General features: G+C 41.5%; 1 protein-coding gene across 2 annotated transcripts in view; it reads left to right on the top strand.

The window, feature by feature from the left end:
- TWF1 (twinfilin actin binding protein 1) overlaps positions 1–15,363 on the top strand; it is a 333,852-nt gene that overhangs the window by 190,360 nt on the left and 128,129 nt on the right. For both annotated transcript variants that reach the window (XM_086919525.1, XM_086919528.1), the window contains exon 4: positions 10,277–10,372. In XM_086919525.1, the coding sequence (XP_086775651.1) occupies positions 10,277–10,372 (96 nt within the window). The remainder of the gene's footprint in view (positions 1–10,276; positions 10,373–15,363) is intronic.

Raw genomic sequence — 15,363 nt, 5'->3', positions numbered from 1 at the left:
ACACATTTCCAAGATACAATACAATATAGATTCTTTTAGTTACTTAAGATCATATACATTACTAATACACAGCATAATGTCATAGGAGTTTTCTGTTAAAGGAATATGTGATAACACTAATTCACATTAATGTCGTACTTTTAATGATGGCTAAATTAACATGAACTTGTTCAATTGAACATGATGCGACTGTGTGATAGAAGAAGCCCACTTGTCTAAACTGCACAAAAATGTGTCCTCATTGTGTTGGATAAAAACACACAGTTGTTATACACATCTTGATACAGTCCTCATTGTGATGGATAAAAACGCTTTACTAATACCCAACATAATGTTAAAGAAGCTTACTGCTAATGGAGCTTACTGTTAAAGGAATGTGCAATAAAACTAAATCACAATAATGTAGTACTTCTAATTAAGCTACATTAACATGAACTTGTTCAATATCACATGGTGTGTCTCTGTGATAGCAGAAGCACACATGTCTAAAATGAACCAAAGTGTGGTCCTCATTGTGTTGAATAAAAACACACAATTATGACACACATCTTGATACAGTCTTCATTGTGATAGATAAAAACGCCAACCTCTGTAATAGGCACCACAATATTACTTGTGGCAGATAAAGGTACACAAACCTGTCTCACACAATTTAACATGGTCCTCAGTGTGACCTATAAGTGCACATAGGAGCATAAGCCACCTTTATATAGGAGCAATTGTAAAGCATAAAAGAGCACCTTCTTGTGATACACAAAATATGAAATGGTTTTCAGTGTCCAGAAGAAAGGTTCATATGCTTGATACACATGTAAAGTTGTGGCAGTGTCTAATACATGTTAGAAACACAAAAGAAAACTGTAACATGTGCTTTGCTATGCTCCTTTTTGCAATGTATAAAACCTCACAATTTACACACATGGTCATCTGAATTGCATACCACAATGTAGTCCTCATTTTGATGGATAAAAACACGCAAGAGTTTTTTTTCATCAGAGTGTGGTGTAATATAACAGAGAGTTAAATCATGCACTGTGATGTCGTTATGAGTTTGATGGACTAAAAGTCTTAAACAAATCATATTTAGTGACACCAGATAGGACGGACCAATCTCACATGAATACAGTTGTAATGAGGAATTGGTCCATGTCTATTAAGAATGCTACGGTAGCCTTGTTATTGTATGCCAGCACATCACAAAGTCTCTGCGATTAATTACAAATGAAGAAATAAACCAACATGCAGCTGTAGTGCACTGCATGATATTGCCCTCCTGGTGATATTTAAAACATGCACATCCATGTAAAACTATGTGAGAATTACCTTCTATGATAAATAGACAATCTCTCATGTAGTAACAGATAGCATGATGTGCTCCTTAATGTGACGTATCAAAACAAGCGATCTTGAAACATGTCATGGCATCTAGTGCTCATTGCACTTGATAAACCCAAATTAATTTGTTACATACATTGAGATATATTCCTATTTGTTATGGAAAGAAGTTAATTCTTGGTAACAGTACTTTAGGTACTAGCACACTTTTGCAACAGACCTAGTGGGGTGGTCATCACAGTGATAGGAAAAAGCTCAGTTGTGTAACACACAACATCATGTGGTCCTCATTATGATGGATAAAATCAAACTGCTGTGATGCACACCATGACTTGATCCAAAGTATGATAATAGTAGCTCACATATATAACATATCAACACACCTGTAAAAATCAAAGCTATGGTCATTTTACAGAGCAGGAGAAAACCACTGGCAAGATTGTGATTGTGACCCTGCTGGTTCTTTTTTTTTTAAGGTTTTCAAAGAAAGTTTTATTCGGCTGACGCGTTTCAACCAAACTGGTCTTTCTCAAAGCCAATACATACTTGGTGATTATACCATATCACCTATAAACACCAAGCTCACATATGAGTAAACATAGTGAAAAGACTTTGTTGGACCTTGTACGATGCCTAGAACCTTTGGAAGAAAGCCTGGCATTAATAGGTCTAGGCAGCGTAAATAAATTAACACAAGTGCATGATTTACCTTAGCCTTTCACATGATCACAAAATATATAGGGTCATCAAAAATATGTATAAATATTTATCTTAATAACAGATAAACATTTAAGTTCTACTAAGTTTCTAAACTTGCATAATTAATGAAAAGCACATACTCGACACGGGTACATTGAGAAACGCCACCCGAAAATAACAAATCCAATGCCTGTCATCCCGGCACACCATGCGCAGCCGCCACGCCGCCCCGCAACCATGACCCTGCTGTGATTCATGATGCTTTTTCAATAAAGGATTTAATAGCGCACAATGTTGCAATATGAAATGTGATATAATCATTTTAATGGACTAAACTATCAAAAACAACTCCTGCTTATCAGCACCTAAGAGGAACAATCTCTGTCAGGAGTGCACTCAGAATTGGATACAGTTCTGCCTCTATCAAGCATCTTAAGGCAGCCTTATGAAATTTTTGTGCAGTGTAATGCCGGCGGTGGGGATTGCGAGTCTTTCAATGAAGGGCTCAGCTCCTTCAATTATGTATAAGTTCTCGATCGAGTTCCTCCTCTGCTGCATCATCTCTCCCTGGTATGCCAACAATGCGGAAGTCATTGAAATACTTGTGTTCCCCGCCACTGGCATTACACTGCACAAAAATGTCAATGCATCACGGTTTCTGCCAGAAATCATTTGCTTCACATATTATTATTATTATTATTAATGATATTTCTAAAGCGTGAACAAAGGCCCATGGGCGTCTCGACGCTAAGATATCTGTAATATTTAACCTGAGAGGGGGGAGCTGAGTCTAGTGATTAAAGACCCAGGTCTTAAGTTGCTTACGAAAGGACCAGAGGGAAGGACTGGCTTTAATCAAATGGGGCAGCGTGTTCCACAATTTTGGAGCTGACACCAGGAATCTTCTGTCACCCCAGAAACAGTTTTGGTCCGAGGAACCACAAGATCAATTAGACTTGAAGAACGTAGTGTTCTGGACGGACAATAGGGAATCAGATTTTGGACAAGATATGCTGGTCCCATATTATGCAAGGCCTTGTACACAATACAGAGAGTTTTGAATTTTATTCTGTTTCTGATGGGTAACCAGTGTAACTCTCTGATTGTGTCCGAGGCGGATTGATATTTGGGAATTTTTCCCAGTAGCCTGGCAGCTGAGTTTTGTATAATTTGCATTTTGTTTAAAACTCCTTCTTGTGCATTGAGGAATAAAGCGTTGCAGTAATCCAAGGTGGACAATACAAGGGAAGTAACCAGGGTTTTACCAGCTGTATCAGGAAGAAAGGGGAGGATTTTTTTGATGAGTCTTAGTTTGTGGAAGGCTGAGGAGGTGATCTGGTTAGCGTGTGGATGGAAAGTGAGGCGGTTATCAAAAATGACTCCCAGGTTCCTCACCTTACTGACAGGCTCGGGAGGCGAGCCTAATGAGGATGGCCACCAATTGGATGACCATTCCGGAGTCAGCGGTCCGAAGATGACTACTTCTGTCTTGTCGGAATTTAATTTTAGGCAATTGGAAGCCATCCAGCTCCCAATTGCTACCAAGCCTGATTTAAGATCTTCCGCTATTTTATGGCCGTTGTTCTTAATGGCAAGGACCAACTGTGTGTCATCTGCATAGGTAGTAAGGCTCATCCCATGTGCACGAATAACATTGGCTAAGTCCGACACATAGATGTTGAAAAGTGTCGGACTTAGGGATGAGCCTTGAGGTACTCCACATGGCAGGGACCAGGTGGAAGAGTGAAAGGGTCCCATTGTGACCACCTGGGTTCTATTGGCCAGAAAAGAGGCCAGAAGTTTACTGGCATTTTCCTGGACACCCATGTTTTCGACACGGTCGATCAACGTAGCATGATCGACCGTGTCGAAGGCTGCCGATAAATCAAGCAGTATCAAGACTGCTGTACCCCCAGCATCGCGGATGGATCTAATATCATCCACCGCTTTGATCAGAGCCGTCTCCGTCTCATGGAATTGGCGGAAGCCAAACTGGGATTCATCAAGTAAATTATGTTGCTCTAAGAACGCGGAGAGTTGTTGATTCAGAGCTTTTTCAGCTTTTTTAGCCAGTACTGGTAGGCTGGCAATAGGTCGATAGCTCTTAGGTTCTTCCATGTCGAGATGTGGCTTCTTTAAGAGTGGTTTAATGAGGTTTCTTTTTAGAATATCAGGGTAAGTGCCTGTACTAAACACTGCGTTGCAGATAGAGGTGATGGCAGAAAGAACCGTTTCAATAACAGGTAGCAGTACTTTAAATGGACAGGGGTCAAGAGCAGAACCTGATCTAATGGTGGATATAATATCAGCAATCTGGGAACTAAAAATTTCTGCGAACTGAGAGAGGATGGGTCCAGTATGGGCGGCGGTCGACAAGTTGGGAGGGAGTTTGGTGTTATTAGCAAAGGCAGAATAGATGTCGTTGACTTTACTAAAGAAGAAGCTGGCTATGGCGTCACAGAGGGGTTGTGAGGGAGGTGGAGTCAGGTTTGTGGAGAATCCTGCTAGCTGCTTAGTAGTTTCGTACAGAGCTTTATTGGAGTTTTTGGCTATTTCGATTCTAACGCTAAAGAATTTTTTTTTGGCCTCATTAATCATAGTTTTATATTTGGCTACCGTTTCTTTATACTTAATTTTGGCTTCAACAGAGTAGTCTTTCCTCCAGTGCCTCTCCTTATTCCTACACTGTTGTTTTTGTTCTCTTAAGGCCTCCGAATACCAGGGGGCCGACGGGGTAGATCTATTGCGAGTCCGTTGTTTAACCGGGGCCAGGGAGGATGCCGCCGAGCCCACCCACTCATAGAATTGGGAGGTGGCGGTGTTAGGGTCGGTTGATAGAGGGGGAGTGGATTTGGTTAAGAGAGTTTTCAGGCTGGAACTATCAATGTCATTCCACGCCTGGAAGGACTGTTGAGAGTTGGATGGTAGTGTGGAGGCTCCAATGTCTTGAATGGTTAGTGACGCCATGATGGCATGGTGGTCTGACCAAGTAACTGGAAGGATTTGAGAGACTTGTAAATCCTGTGAGTTGGTAAAAATGCCATCCAATATATGGCCCCCGTCATGTGTGGATGATTTGACCAACAATGGGAGACCAAAGGCGGTCATATCTCCTAGAAGCGCAGCAGTATCTTTGTCCTCTGTTTTGTCAAAATGAAAGTTAAAATCACTGAGGACAGTGAGGGAACTATCAAGGGCTGAAGATTCCAGAATGGACCTGAGGTTGGAAATGAATCCGGTCCTTGATCCTGGTGGACGATACAAAAGGATGCCATTAAAGTTATGGGAGGGAGTCAGTTTGATAGAAAATTGCAGAGCTTCACAGGATGGTAGTGAGATCATGTTGGTTCTGGCGATAAAAGTGTCGCGTAAAATGACGGCAATCCCACCACCTTTCTTGCGTTGTCTGTCCAGTCTATGGATGGAAAAGCCTTTTGGAGCTGCAATCACTATATCTGGATCGGACGAACTATCCATCCAAGTTTCTGTCATAAATAGTAAGTCTAAACTATTGTCCTCCATCAGGTCGGCTACGTCCTGTCGGTGTTTCCCGAGCGAGCGGACATTAATAAGGACAAGTGAAAAAGATTTGGGTGATTTATACTTGGTGGTGGGGGGAGGATTTAGATAAAGGGGTATCTGTGATTTACAACAGGGACAGAGTACATAGGATGTACATCGTACATGAGGAGAGGAACCATGTGGGGCCCCCATGAGAACCATTCACAAAGCTACAGCTTGAAAGCCATTAACAAGTCCCCCCTGTCATCATCTAATTATTTTGAAGCATGAATATCATATTGAAGCACCAGCAACCGCCGCAGTCATTTCTGGACACAACAAGAGAAAAAGGACCACACCCCTTGAGTTCATAAGGCATCATCACACGTGAGAATTCCCTCACCTCAAATGTGAATGACCAAGTCCTGGTCCTGAGGAGAACCCTGAAATCAAATAGGGTTCTGAAATGTGTCGACCCCACCCAGCCAGCAATAATCACCACCAATCAACCGACCCATACCGAGTACAAACAGGACATTTAGGCCTGGTGTAACTGTTTAACTGCTTCGCTGGTTATGGCAGGTGTATGTAGTGAAACACATAACTGAATTGTACCGCCATTGTTCTTTATGTTAAAATAAGGACTGGTCTATTGTTTTGTCATGTTTGGTCATTTCCTAAGTATTTGTTATATGTCCAAAGTACTGTCACCATTGTGTTGTTGATATATGTTGGTACTAATTGTTCTTCTTTAAGACATGAAAGAAATATCCATCTTGTTTGTTCCACAAATAAATGAACAAATAACAAGTGTAAGGAAAACAATATAACTACTTGAGAATCTAAGGTGGTTATTTATGAATGTATTTATTCAAAAACGTACGTCCAGACCTTTTTCTTGTTTCCAACTTTCTAAAAAGTGGCATTTTTAAAATTGAGGATTGAAATATGAATTTACCATTCAAGATGGTTTTAAATTACTCTGATACCATTCATGACTTTCCTACCTGCTCCCAATAAAAAATTAACACTTATTAAATGTAATAAGGTACCCAATGGTATGCTATGAAAGAGGCAGGCCTTGCAATAGTGACTACCAGGACAGGTCAGATTAAAAACTACATGTCCAACTTTTTTAAGTAAACTGCACCTTGCCCTATGTGCTTTTGAGGGCCTACCCTATAGGTGACTTATATGTACTCAACAGAATGGTTTACGCTTGGTAAAAGGTTTAGTTTGACAGGTGGAAATGGCAGTTTAAAATTGCACCCACAAGCTGCACTGGCAGACCAGGGACAGGTTAAAAAAAGTCTACTTAAGTGGGTGGCTCAAAAAGTGCTGTAGGGACACTAATAGCATTTAATTTACAGGCCGTGGGTGTACATGCAATATTACTTTACTAGGTACTTGCAAATAAATTAAATGTGACAATGGGGTCTGTAGCCCAATTTTATCATGTTTTAGGGAATGTGAACAAGCAGTTTAGCACTGGTTAGCAGTCCTAAGGCCAACAAAAGCAAATTCAGAAATATAGTGGGGGTGAAGGCAATCAGCTTTGGGGACGACCACCCTAAGGCTGACTGGTCTAACAAGCATTGACTTGTAACACACTCCATAATATTTTTCTCCTGGTGATGTTTAAAGCATGCACAACCCTGCAATACACAGTATGAACATGTCCTCTGTGATGAATAGGCACCCGCTCATATTACTAACAAACACCATGATGTGGCCCTCAATGTGATGTACCAAAGAACAAAATCTTGTAGCATGCCATATTATCTGTTTCTCAGTGTGAATGGTAAAACCACATGCAATTGTAATATACTAGGTGATATAGTCCTTATTGAATAGAAAAGAAATTCATGCTTGATAACAGTAGCTTTGATAACAGCACAAATTTGCATCAGACCTAATGGTGAGGTAATTGCTATGAGAATAGGGTCAGATGTTTAACACACAATATCATATGGTCCTCGTTGTGATGGATAACAGATCACACTTTTTTGACACACACTAAGATATGATCCATATGATGGCAATAGAAACACAGACATATCAGGCACCTAAACATGTGTAAAACTCATAGCTACAGAAAGACAAACACCTATGTATCCCCATTTTAAAGATCTACTCTTGCCTTCCAGGTCTTATCTGAGCGACCTCAAGTTCTTATGTTGAAGTTGACGTTTAACCAGCTTTTCACAATTTATGGACAGAATTTACTTACAAATTGTCAGATGCCATAATTAGAGTTGGATGAATAGGATACACCTTCACAAACGAGATGGAGATCCCGTCTGCAGTTTTACAAGGGCTACAATGCCTAATCCGGGCCCTACATTTTTTACCACTTTAAGAATATAGCACATGTGGCTGGAAACTGAAAAACAGCTCTTCACTTCGCAAATGTACAAAATACCAACTGAATTGAGGATGCAGAACAACACAAATTCAAAGGGAAACACAGTGAAAAGATGGATATTTTAGCAGTTAGGAACTATTTTTTAAAGGTATTGTCTAAATAATACACTATTTGAAATCCAGTATGGTCAGTTAAATATACGCTGGATGAAATAAGAAAGCAGTGTTTGCTAAATGCATATGTATTCTGTAATAAATTGTCAGTCACATACGAAAGGGATCCAAATAAAGGCTGTTTTTTTGACAAATATATACTGTACCAAATAGGAAGACACTATATGTAAAATATAATCTGGTCCTCATAAACAGCCTTGTATAAAAACACACACCGGTCCTCGTAAAGCTGTTTGCTGTCTTTATGTAGTGTGTAAAAATGGTCTTCATAACTCTTGGATACGGGACATGTGCGGTCCTCATAAGGGGGTTATGTCAGAAAGTCTCAAAACTATTCCCATAATCGTTTTTTGAAAATCTGATATAACTTTCATACTGTCATTATAGTATAAACATAAAATGTATGATCATTTTGATTCTCTGATGATCAGAAAGGGTGGCCCTCATAATGTAGGTTTTTTTCACTGGTCTTCATAGAGTGATATAAACATGTATGTGTGTGTGTGTGTGTGTGTGTGTGTGTGTCTGTGTGTGTGTGTGTGTGTGTGTGTGTGTTGGGGGATATACTGTGGTAATCATAGCTATCTCCTACATCAAACACTAAAATCCAGTTTGAGGTAGTCCGTGTACCCACAATAACTTCAGAAACAGAAGTCTAATATAACAGCCCTGAGCTTACAGCATCCAGACAATGGATACACACACATTAATTAGGCATCCTGTCTTCCTCCCTTAAAGTGCATCCCAAATGTTAAACAGGCTTTGATACTGTAATGTCAAAACAAGGCCCGCTGTGATAGGGGCTTGTCCAGCGGGGGGGGGGGGGGGGGGGGGGGCTAAAGAAGGGCCCACAATCACCTTCATCCATTCAGGTCAGTCTATTATTTTGTCCTGTAAGCACTTCACACCCATTCAAATTCCAATTACTAGCGGCAGATTTGGGAGAACAAAATACAGTTTTCACTTCCAAGAATTTCTAGGCAGGGCAAAGATAACTTTCTAAAAGCAATCTTTGCAAATATTTACAAATCTGACTTTACCAGTAAATTGAGTTTGTAATAAATGTTTCAAAAGTCCAAAAATTAAATCTGTACCTGTTTCCTATCCAGAGATAATATTTCTTAAGCCGTAATATGTTATCTCAGTGCTTTACTATGGAACAGATGTTTTCCCTGTAAGGATATACATATAAAACATAAAACTTTAACTTGCCTTACTTTTAAATACTGTGGACCTTGCTTTATGATCAATACGGCCTACGTAGGGGTGACTTATTAATATTTAAAAGGATGGTTTAGGCCTTTCAAAAGAGGTTATTTCCATTAGTTAAATTTGTAGTTTCAAAACTGTACAACCTCGCTTAGGCATGGAGAAATAGTTTACAGTGTCACTGCAGTGGATGGCACAATGAGTACTGCAGTTCACTAGTAGTATTTAATGTACATGATCTGGGTACACTTGGTACCATATGCTAAGGTTAATTTAATTAACCAATCTGATGTATACCAATGTTACCATGTTAAAGAAAAGAGCACAGGCACTTTACCCCTAGCAAGGGTAAAGTGCACAGAGTTCTACTGCCAGCATAAGTAGGTTTCAGCAAAAAAACGGGAAAAAAACTCAGCGCAACCCTGCAGAAAGGGCACATTTTCAACACCCCCATTCTATTAACTGGACTGTTTTCGATTGAAAAAGATCCCAATCTAGAGATCTGCACACTGACTGGATCAATTTGGTGATGGGGTGTGCATCTAAATGGCTTGAAAACCTAGGAAGCAACTCATTTCAGTGTGCATGGATGGTGTTTATATATAGTTCTGCTCGTCACTTTCTGACCGTAATGATGTTGGCAAAACACAGGCGAACTGTTCTGAAAGTCTCTGTATCCAGTCTTTTGTCTGTGGATTTTTCACAAGGTTGGGAGTTTGTGGTTAGATAGAGTATCCACCAGAAAGATGTTGCTGAAGGTAAGTAACCTGTTTGTTTCTTTTGTGCATGACCTCACAGTATGGCACATTTCCATACATTTCTCAATGACAGAGTGCTCTTTAACACTACTCTCTTTCATAAAATTAAAATTTAGAGCATAGAACTCAGGCTTGTTTTAATGAGCAGAATGAAATGCCAGTTCACTTAACCAATGTTTCAACAATGCATTTCTATTCTAGATTTAATAATAATCTCAGACTGTTTTGTTTGTCAGGTCCGTCAGAAAATGCTTTACGCAGCAACCAGAGCAACTGTGAAGAAAGAATTTGGAGGTGGCCACATTAAACATGAAGTGTTTGGGACCGTGAAGGTATAGTCCCTTTGAAAACATTTCCTTGTACATTCTGGGTTTCATTAAAAAGGCAAAATGTGACTGTGTTTATACTTTTGCGCAGGAAAAGTGAATCATATGTAATAGTGTATGTAAATTATTCATAATGATTATATATATATTTGATGTTGAAGCAGTTCCTTTTGAGTGCACGTATTTATTCATAAGGGTTTGCCGTCTATGTAACTTAAGTACTATGGTAGGGTTCGTAGGGCAAGGTTAATATGCCCGATGACAGGTGACTAATTCCTCTCTAGTACTGTTTGGAAAAGGATCATGTGACATCATTTGTCAGCTTCAACAATTTGAACAGCTCACGTTTTGTTAAATATGTGTATTACGACCATGTGGATTAGAACCAAACGGATTAAACAGGTTCTGTATCCCTTAGTAACATGGTCACATTCACAGGTTAACAAGGAAAAGAGAAAGGTTTCAACTAAAAGAAAAGGCCTCACCAGGGAAAACATTGTATCACAGTGACAGATCATATACAGTAGTCCGTGAACCGTAAAAGGACCCCATTAGTGTTAACAGGTTGAGAAGGGACGGATCATATCATCATGAACGGCAGTGTATGACTGTTGAACGAGATTCTAGGGTTTCATTGAGTTGACAGTGACAAACTGTGATAAAAGTATCCCCTTCGGCACATGGTATGTGCAGGGTCCATTCTTTGAAGGGCAGGAGATGTTTTCATCTTCCCTTCTTAGAATTGGAATTGCTTTATGATTTATAGACACATACACATCTTTCTATGTGCGAGGTTCTTGAACACTTCTTATGAAGCAAAATATCGCTTTACAAAAATTGTTTGTCAGATTTAAGGAACATTTTTTTTTTTTTTTTTAAATATAATTGGAACTAAAATGACATGAAATGCAAATGGACTGCTCCTGTCGTATTTTAATTCGATCTTTCATTAATTTTCAACCCTTTGAAATGGAAAAAAAAATACATTGAAGCCCCATATTTAAAAAAACCCACCCCGTTATCGCTGTTTCATCTCCATGGTTATGACATTCAGGGGGTTGGTAGGTTAATTTCTTTGAGAGGAAGATCACCTAGTCTCACATCAGCCTAGAAGCTGTCATCCAAGGTTTGGGTGTAAAAGGAGGTCCTGTTCCAGTAAGAAGAGTGGAATGGATTAAGGATCCATAATCCAGAAAACCTAGAGGCTTTCCAAACCAACAAGTCCAGAACAATCACTTAGAAAAAACTTCATAGGTCCAATTCTAAGTTTTCGTTCCTTCTTAGCCAAGATGAATTGCATCACAGTGGTACAAATGCAGACAACCATCATTTTATAAACTATCTTGCTTCTCACATGGTCTCAATTTCTCATTACATTGGTGCCATGGATTCCAGAGGCCTTCTAGATCTAGGATAGGTTTCTTAACATTAGCTTCCGCAAAAAGCATAGAAGCCAATTCGGGGTCAAAATTCTTGATGAATCTGAAAAATTATCCACCCCAGCACTGTCATAGTCTCTGCAGTTTGCAAAAAGTAACATTCCTTCTTATGCTCTACTGTCCCTCCCGAGAGAGAAAGCAGACCCTTGAATGCAGCATGCCGACAGGTGTGTGGCACTTCCATCACTTATTTTAGAGCAGCAAATGCTACAGCCTCATTGGGCAGTGCAGTAGATTGCTTGTGAATCCCTCAAAAATGACAAAATGCATTACATTCTTGAGGCTTCGCCACACAGGAATGAGTCTGTATTTCAGTCTGTGCCCACCTGAGTGACACATCTGTTGAATCACCTTTGTAATCGTCATAGAGAAAACAGATCCTACTCCCTAAACCACCATCCCACCATTTCTATGAGTTGGCAAATCGTAGTTAGAACTCTGTAAAAACTGTAACAAATATATAAATGTGACTGATATTTACTAAATCCTACTGGCCTTTTCGTTAGTCCTGTCAGGCCTTCAGTGGTAATTTGGCATTTGATTCCCTGTTCTATTCCTACCTGTCTTTCAAAGATGGTCCTTAGCTCTGTAGTGCTAGGGAGATGCCACATGTCATATGTGAAACCTCGAGCCCTTCTCTGCTTTTTAGCCATACGGCCTTTCCGGTATAGGTGTGAGCTCTACAGTCTCAGCATGTGAAGCACTATTGACAAAAATGTCCGGACTGGCTGTGAGGTCATATTTGAAATGAGGCTTCTTAGCAGATGTCACTCATTGTCCTGCTCTTACAACCTTTTGCAGGTGAGGTAGGGAGAGTTAGTCTAACCTGCAGTACTATTCAAATTATACTCTCCTTGTATATTGAGTCCTTAAGTTTTCATACTAAGCCCCCTGGATTTTCAAACAAATGGTAGTCTGAGCCATGTAATTTCTATTTCTTTTGAAATATTTTTATTGGTATTTTAACATTACGATACAATATATGACATAACATATAACAAATATCTCACTTGGCATATGTTTCTATCCGGGCGATAGTGTTACAGTATTGGCTGCTAGTATTAGTGGGGTATACGCTACGGCTTTTGTGGCTTCGCCATTCCGCCCTTCTGACTTGTACACATGTAACATAAAACAAGAAAGTGTTTGCCATTAGTCTTGTGTCTAAAGGGTACAAATAGTGTTACACAAAACATATAGGTCCTTGGCGGTTGTTTTGTGGTTGACCGTCTGCCTTCCGCAGACGGATATACTTCCTGCGTGACTTCAGGATGGGAATATGCATCCTGCAAGTCGATCGACACCATCCAGTCTTCTTCCAGCAGCGCTTGAAGAAAGAACCTGCACAAGGGTGAGCATCTTGAACTTCTCCTGTTTCAGAAAGTGATTCAAGACCCTGAGGTCCAGGATTGGACGAAGTCTGCCATCCTTCTTGGGTATCAGAAAATACTGGGAGTAGCATCCCTGACCCCTTTCCTGCTCCGGAACCACCTCTATCGCACCTTTTCTTAGTAAAGCCAGGACTTCCTCTTGCAGGTGAAGCAGGTGGTCCTTTGTGCAAAATCCTTGGCAAGGAGCATAATTTGGGGGAAACTTCCGAAAGGGAAGAGCATACCCATTCTCCACGAGATTGAGAACCCAAAGGTCCGATGTGACCGATTCCCAATCCTGTAGAAAATGAGTAAGCCGACCCCCTACAGGAACAACATGATCCGGAATGGCGGGTCTAGGGCTGCTTTGCTGTGGTTGGAGCGGGGTGGGAAGAGGAGGAGGAGGAGGAGGAGGAGGAAGCTTGACGACCTCGAGGGCAGCCTCTGTTTCTACCTCTGTACGATTTGTACAGAGAATTCTGCTGCTGTTGCTGCTGCTGTGGTTGCTTTTAAGAGCGAAAGGAAGATCTCCCAAATCCTCTGTATCTCTTAACCGATGTACCTCTGATCTGAAGGCACAAAGACCTAGCCGTCGCTTTACTGTCCGTGAACCTTTCCAAGGCAGCATCAGCCTTTTTTTCCAAACAGGCAGGAACCATCAACTGGAAGGTCTATTAAAGTAGTCTGTACATCAGGAGAAAATTCAGAAGTTTTCAACCAAGCAGCCCTCCTTGTGGCAACAGATGATCCCATGACCCTTGCCACTGTTTTGCAGAGTCCATCAAAGCGTATATATAGCGTCCTAAAAGGCACGTGGCATTTGTGGACTTGAGAGCCATGCTAGCCGAAGAGAACAACTTCTTAGCTGGTTAATTCAGCTTCTTAGACTCCTTGTCACCAGGTACCTGTGGAAAAGCACCAGTTGATGTCTTGGAACAGGCTGCCTGAATAACTAACCTCTCTGGAGACAAATGTGTTGATAAGAAGTCAGGATCTCCAGGAGCCACCCTATATCTCCTAGCAACAGCCCTTGATACAGCTGGTGATGAAAAGGGCTTTTTCCACACTTCTAGGACAGGCTCTGTAATAGCCTCATTAAAAGGCAGCATCGGTTCCACCACTGAAGAGGGAGAATGGAGAACCTCGGTGAAAATGTTCGACTTAAACTCTGCAGTAGACAGATTCCAATTCAAAACTTCAGCTGCCTTTCTAATAACCATGTGATATGGCGCTACATCCTTCGAAGGCACATCAGGAGCTGAGGAAAGCTCCCACTCCGGAGATAGCTCTAAACCACTAGCTTCCTTAAGATCTTCAAAGAAGTCATCTGAGTCTTGCAGCTCTCCTTCTTCCACCTCCTCCGCTCTATATCTCCGTTCCTCCAAAAGCCTTTGATCCTCACGCCTAGACCTCATCATCAGGGTCAGCGTCGACGGAGCAACAACCGACTCCGACGGAGTCGGTGCCGACGTCAAACTCTGAGCCGGTGGATCAGTTTGGAGCGCACCAGGTCTGACCAGAGCCGGTGAAGATGGAACCGACGTCGATGACTTCGGAGCCGGAAAATGCCAAGCCGGAGCCGACGTCAACATAAAAGGCATAAATGGCGCTGGTGCATATGCCTGGGGGACGCCCAGATTAAAGGCCTTCGGACCCATGGGACCAGCCGGTGCTCCAGAGGGGTACATGGCTCTCGAGAAGACACCATACATTGCATTTAAATAATGTGTAGGATCCTGTCCCGGGCCTGGAAATGGAGGGTATTGACCCACAGGCTGCTCCTGTCGAGGTGCAAGAACTGTGTCAGCCAGACCCTCTGGCTGATGCGCCAGAGTCGCAGAACCTTCTGCCAAAGGAGCCTCTTCCTTCTCTCGAGGTGGAGAGTGTGTCGCGCCGGAGAAGGATTCGATGCCGGAGCTTGAGAATGCTCCAGAGACTCCACAGGCGAAGGCTCAACTTCCGGGTCCGGATCAACAGGTGAAGGAGACACATAATCCTTCCGATGTCTATGACCTGGAGACTTCAACTTCAGGTCCGACTCCCTCTCAGAATGACGTCGAGGCCCGTGCTTCCTCTTCTTATGCTTCTTTTTGGATCGAGAAGCATGCTCCGAAGACTAACTCGAAGGCGACCTCGAGCGGGATCTCGAACGCGACCTCGACCGTTTCGAGCGGGACTTCGAACTCTT

Source organism: Lissotriton vulgaris, chromosome 1_1, assembly GCF_964263255.1.
Source record: "Lissotriton vulgaris chromosome 1_1, aLisVul1.2, whole genome shotgun sequence".
Taxonomy (NCBI): domain Eukaryota; kingdom Metazoa; phylum Chordata; class Amphibia; order Caudata; family Salamandridae; genus Lissotriton; species Lissotriton vulgaris.
This window is presented reverse-complemented; position numbering and strand designations above follow the sequence as displayed.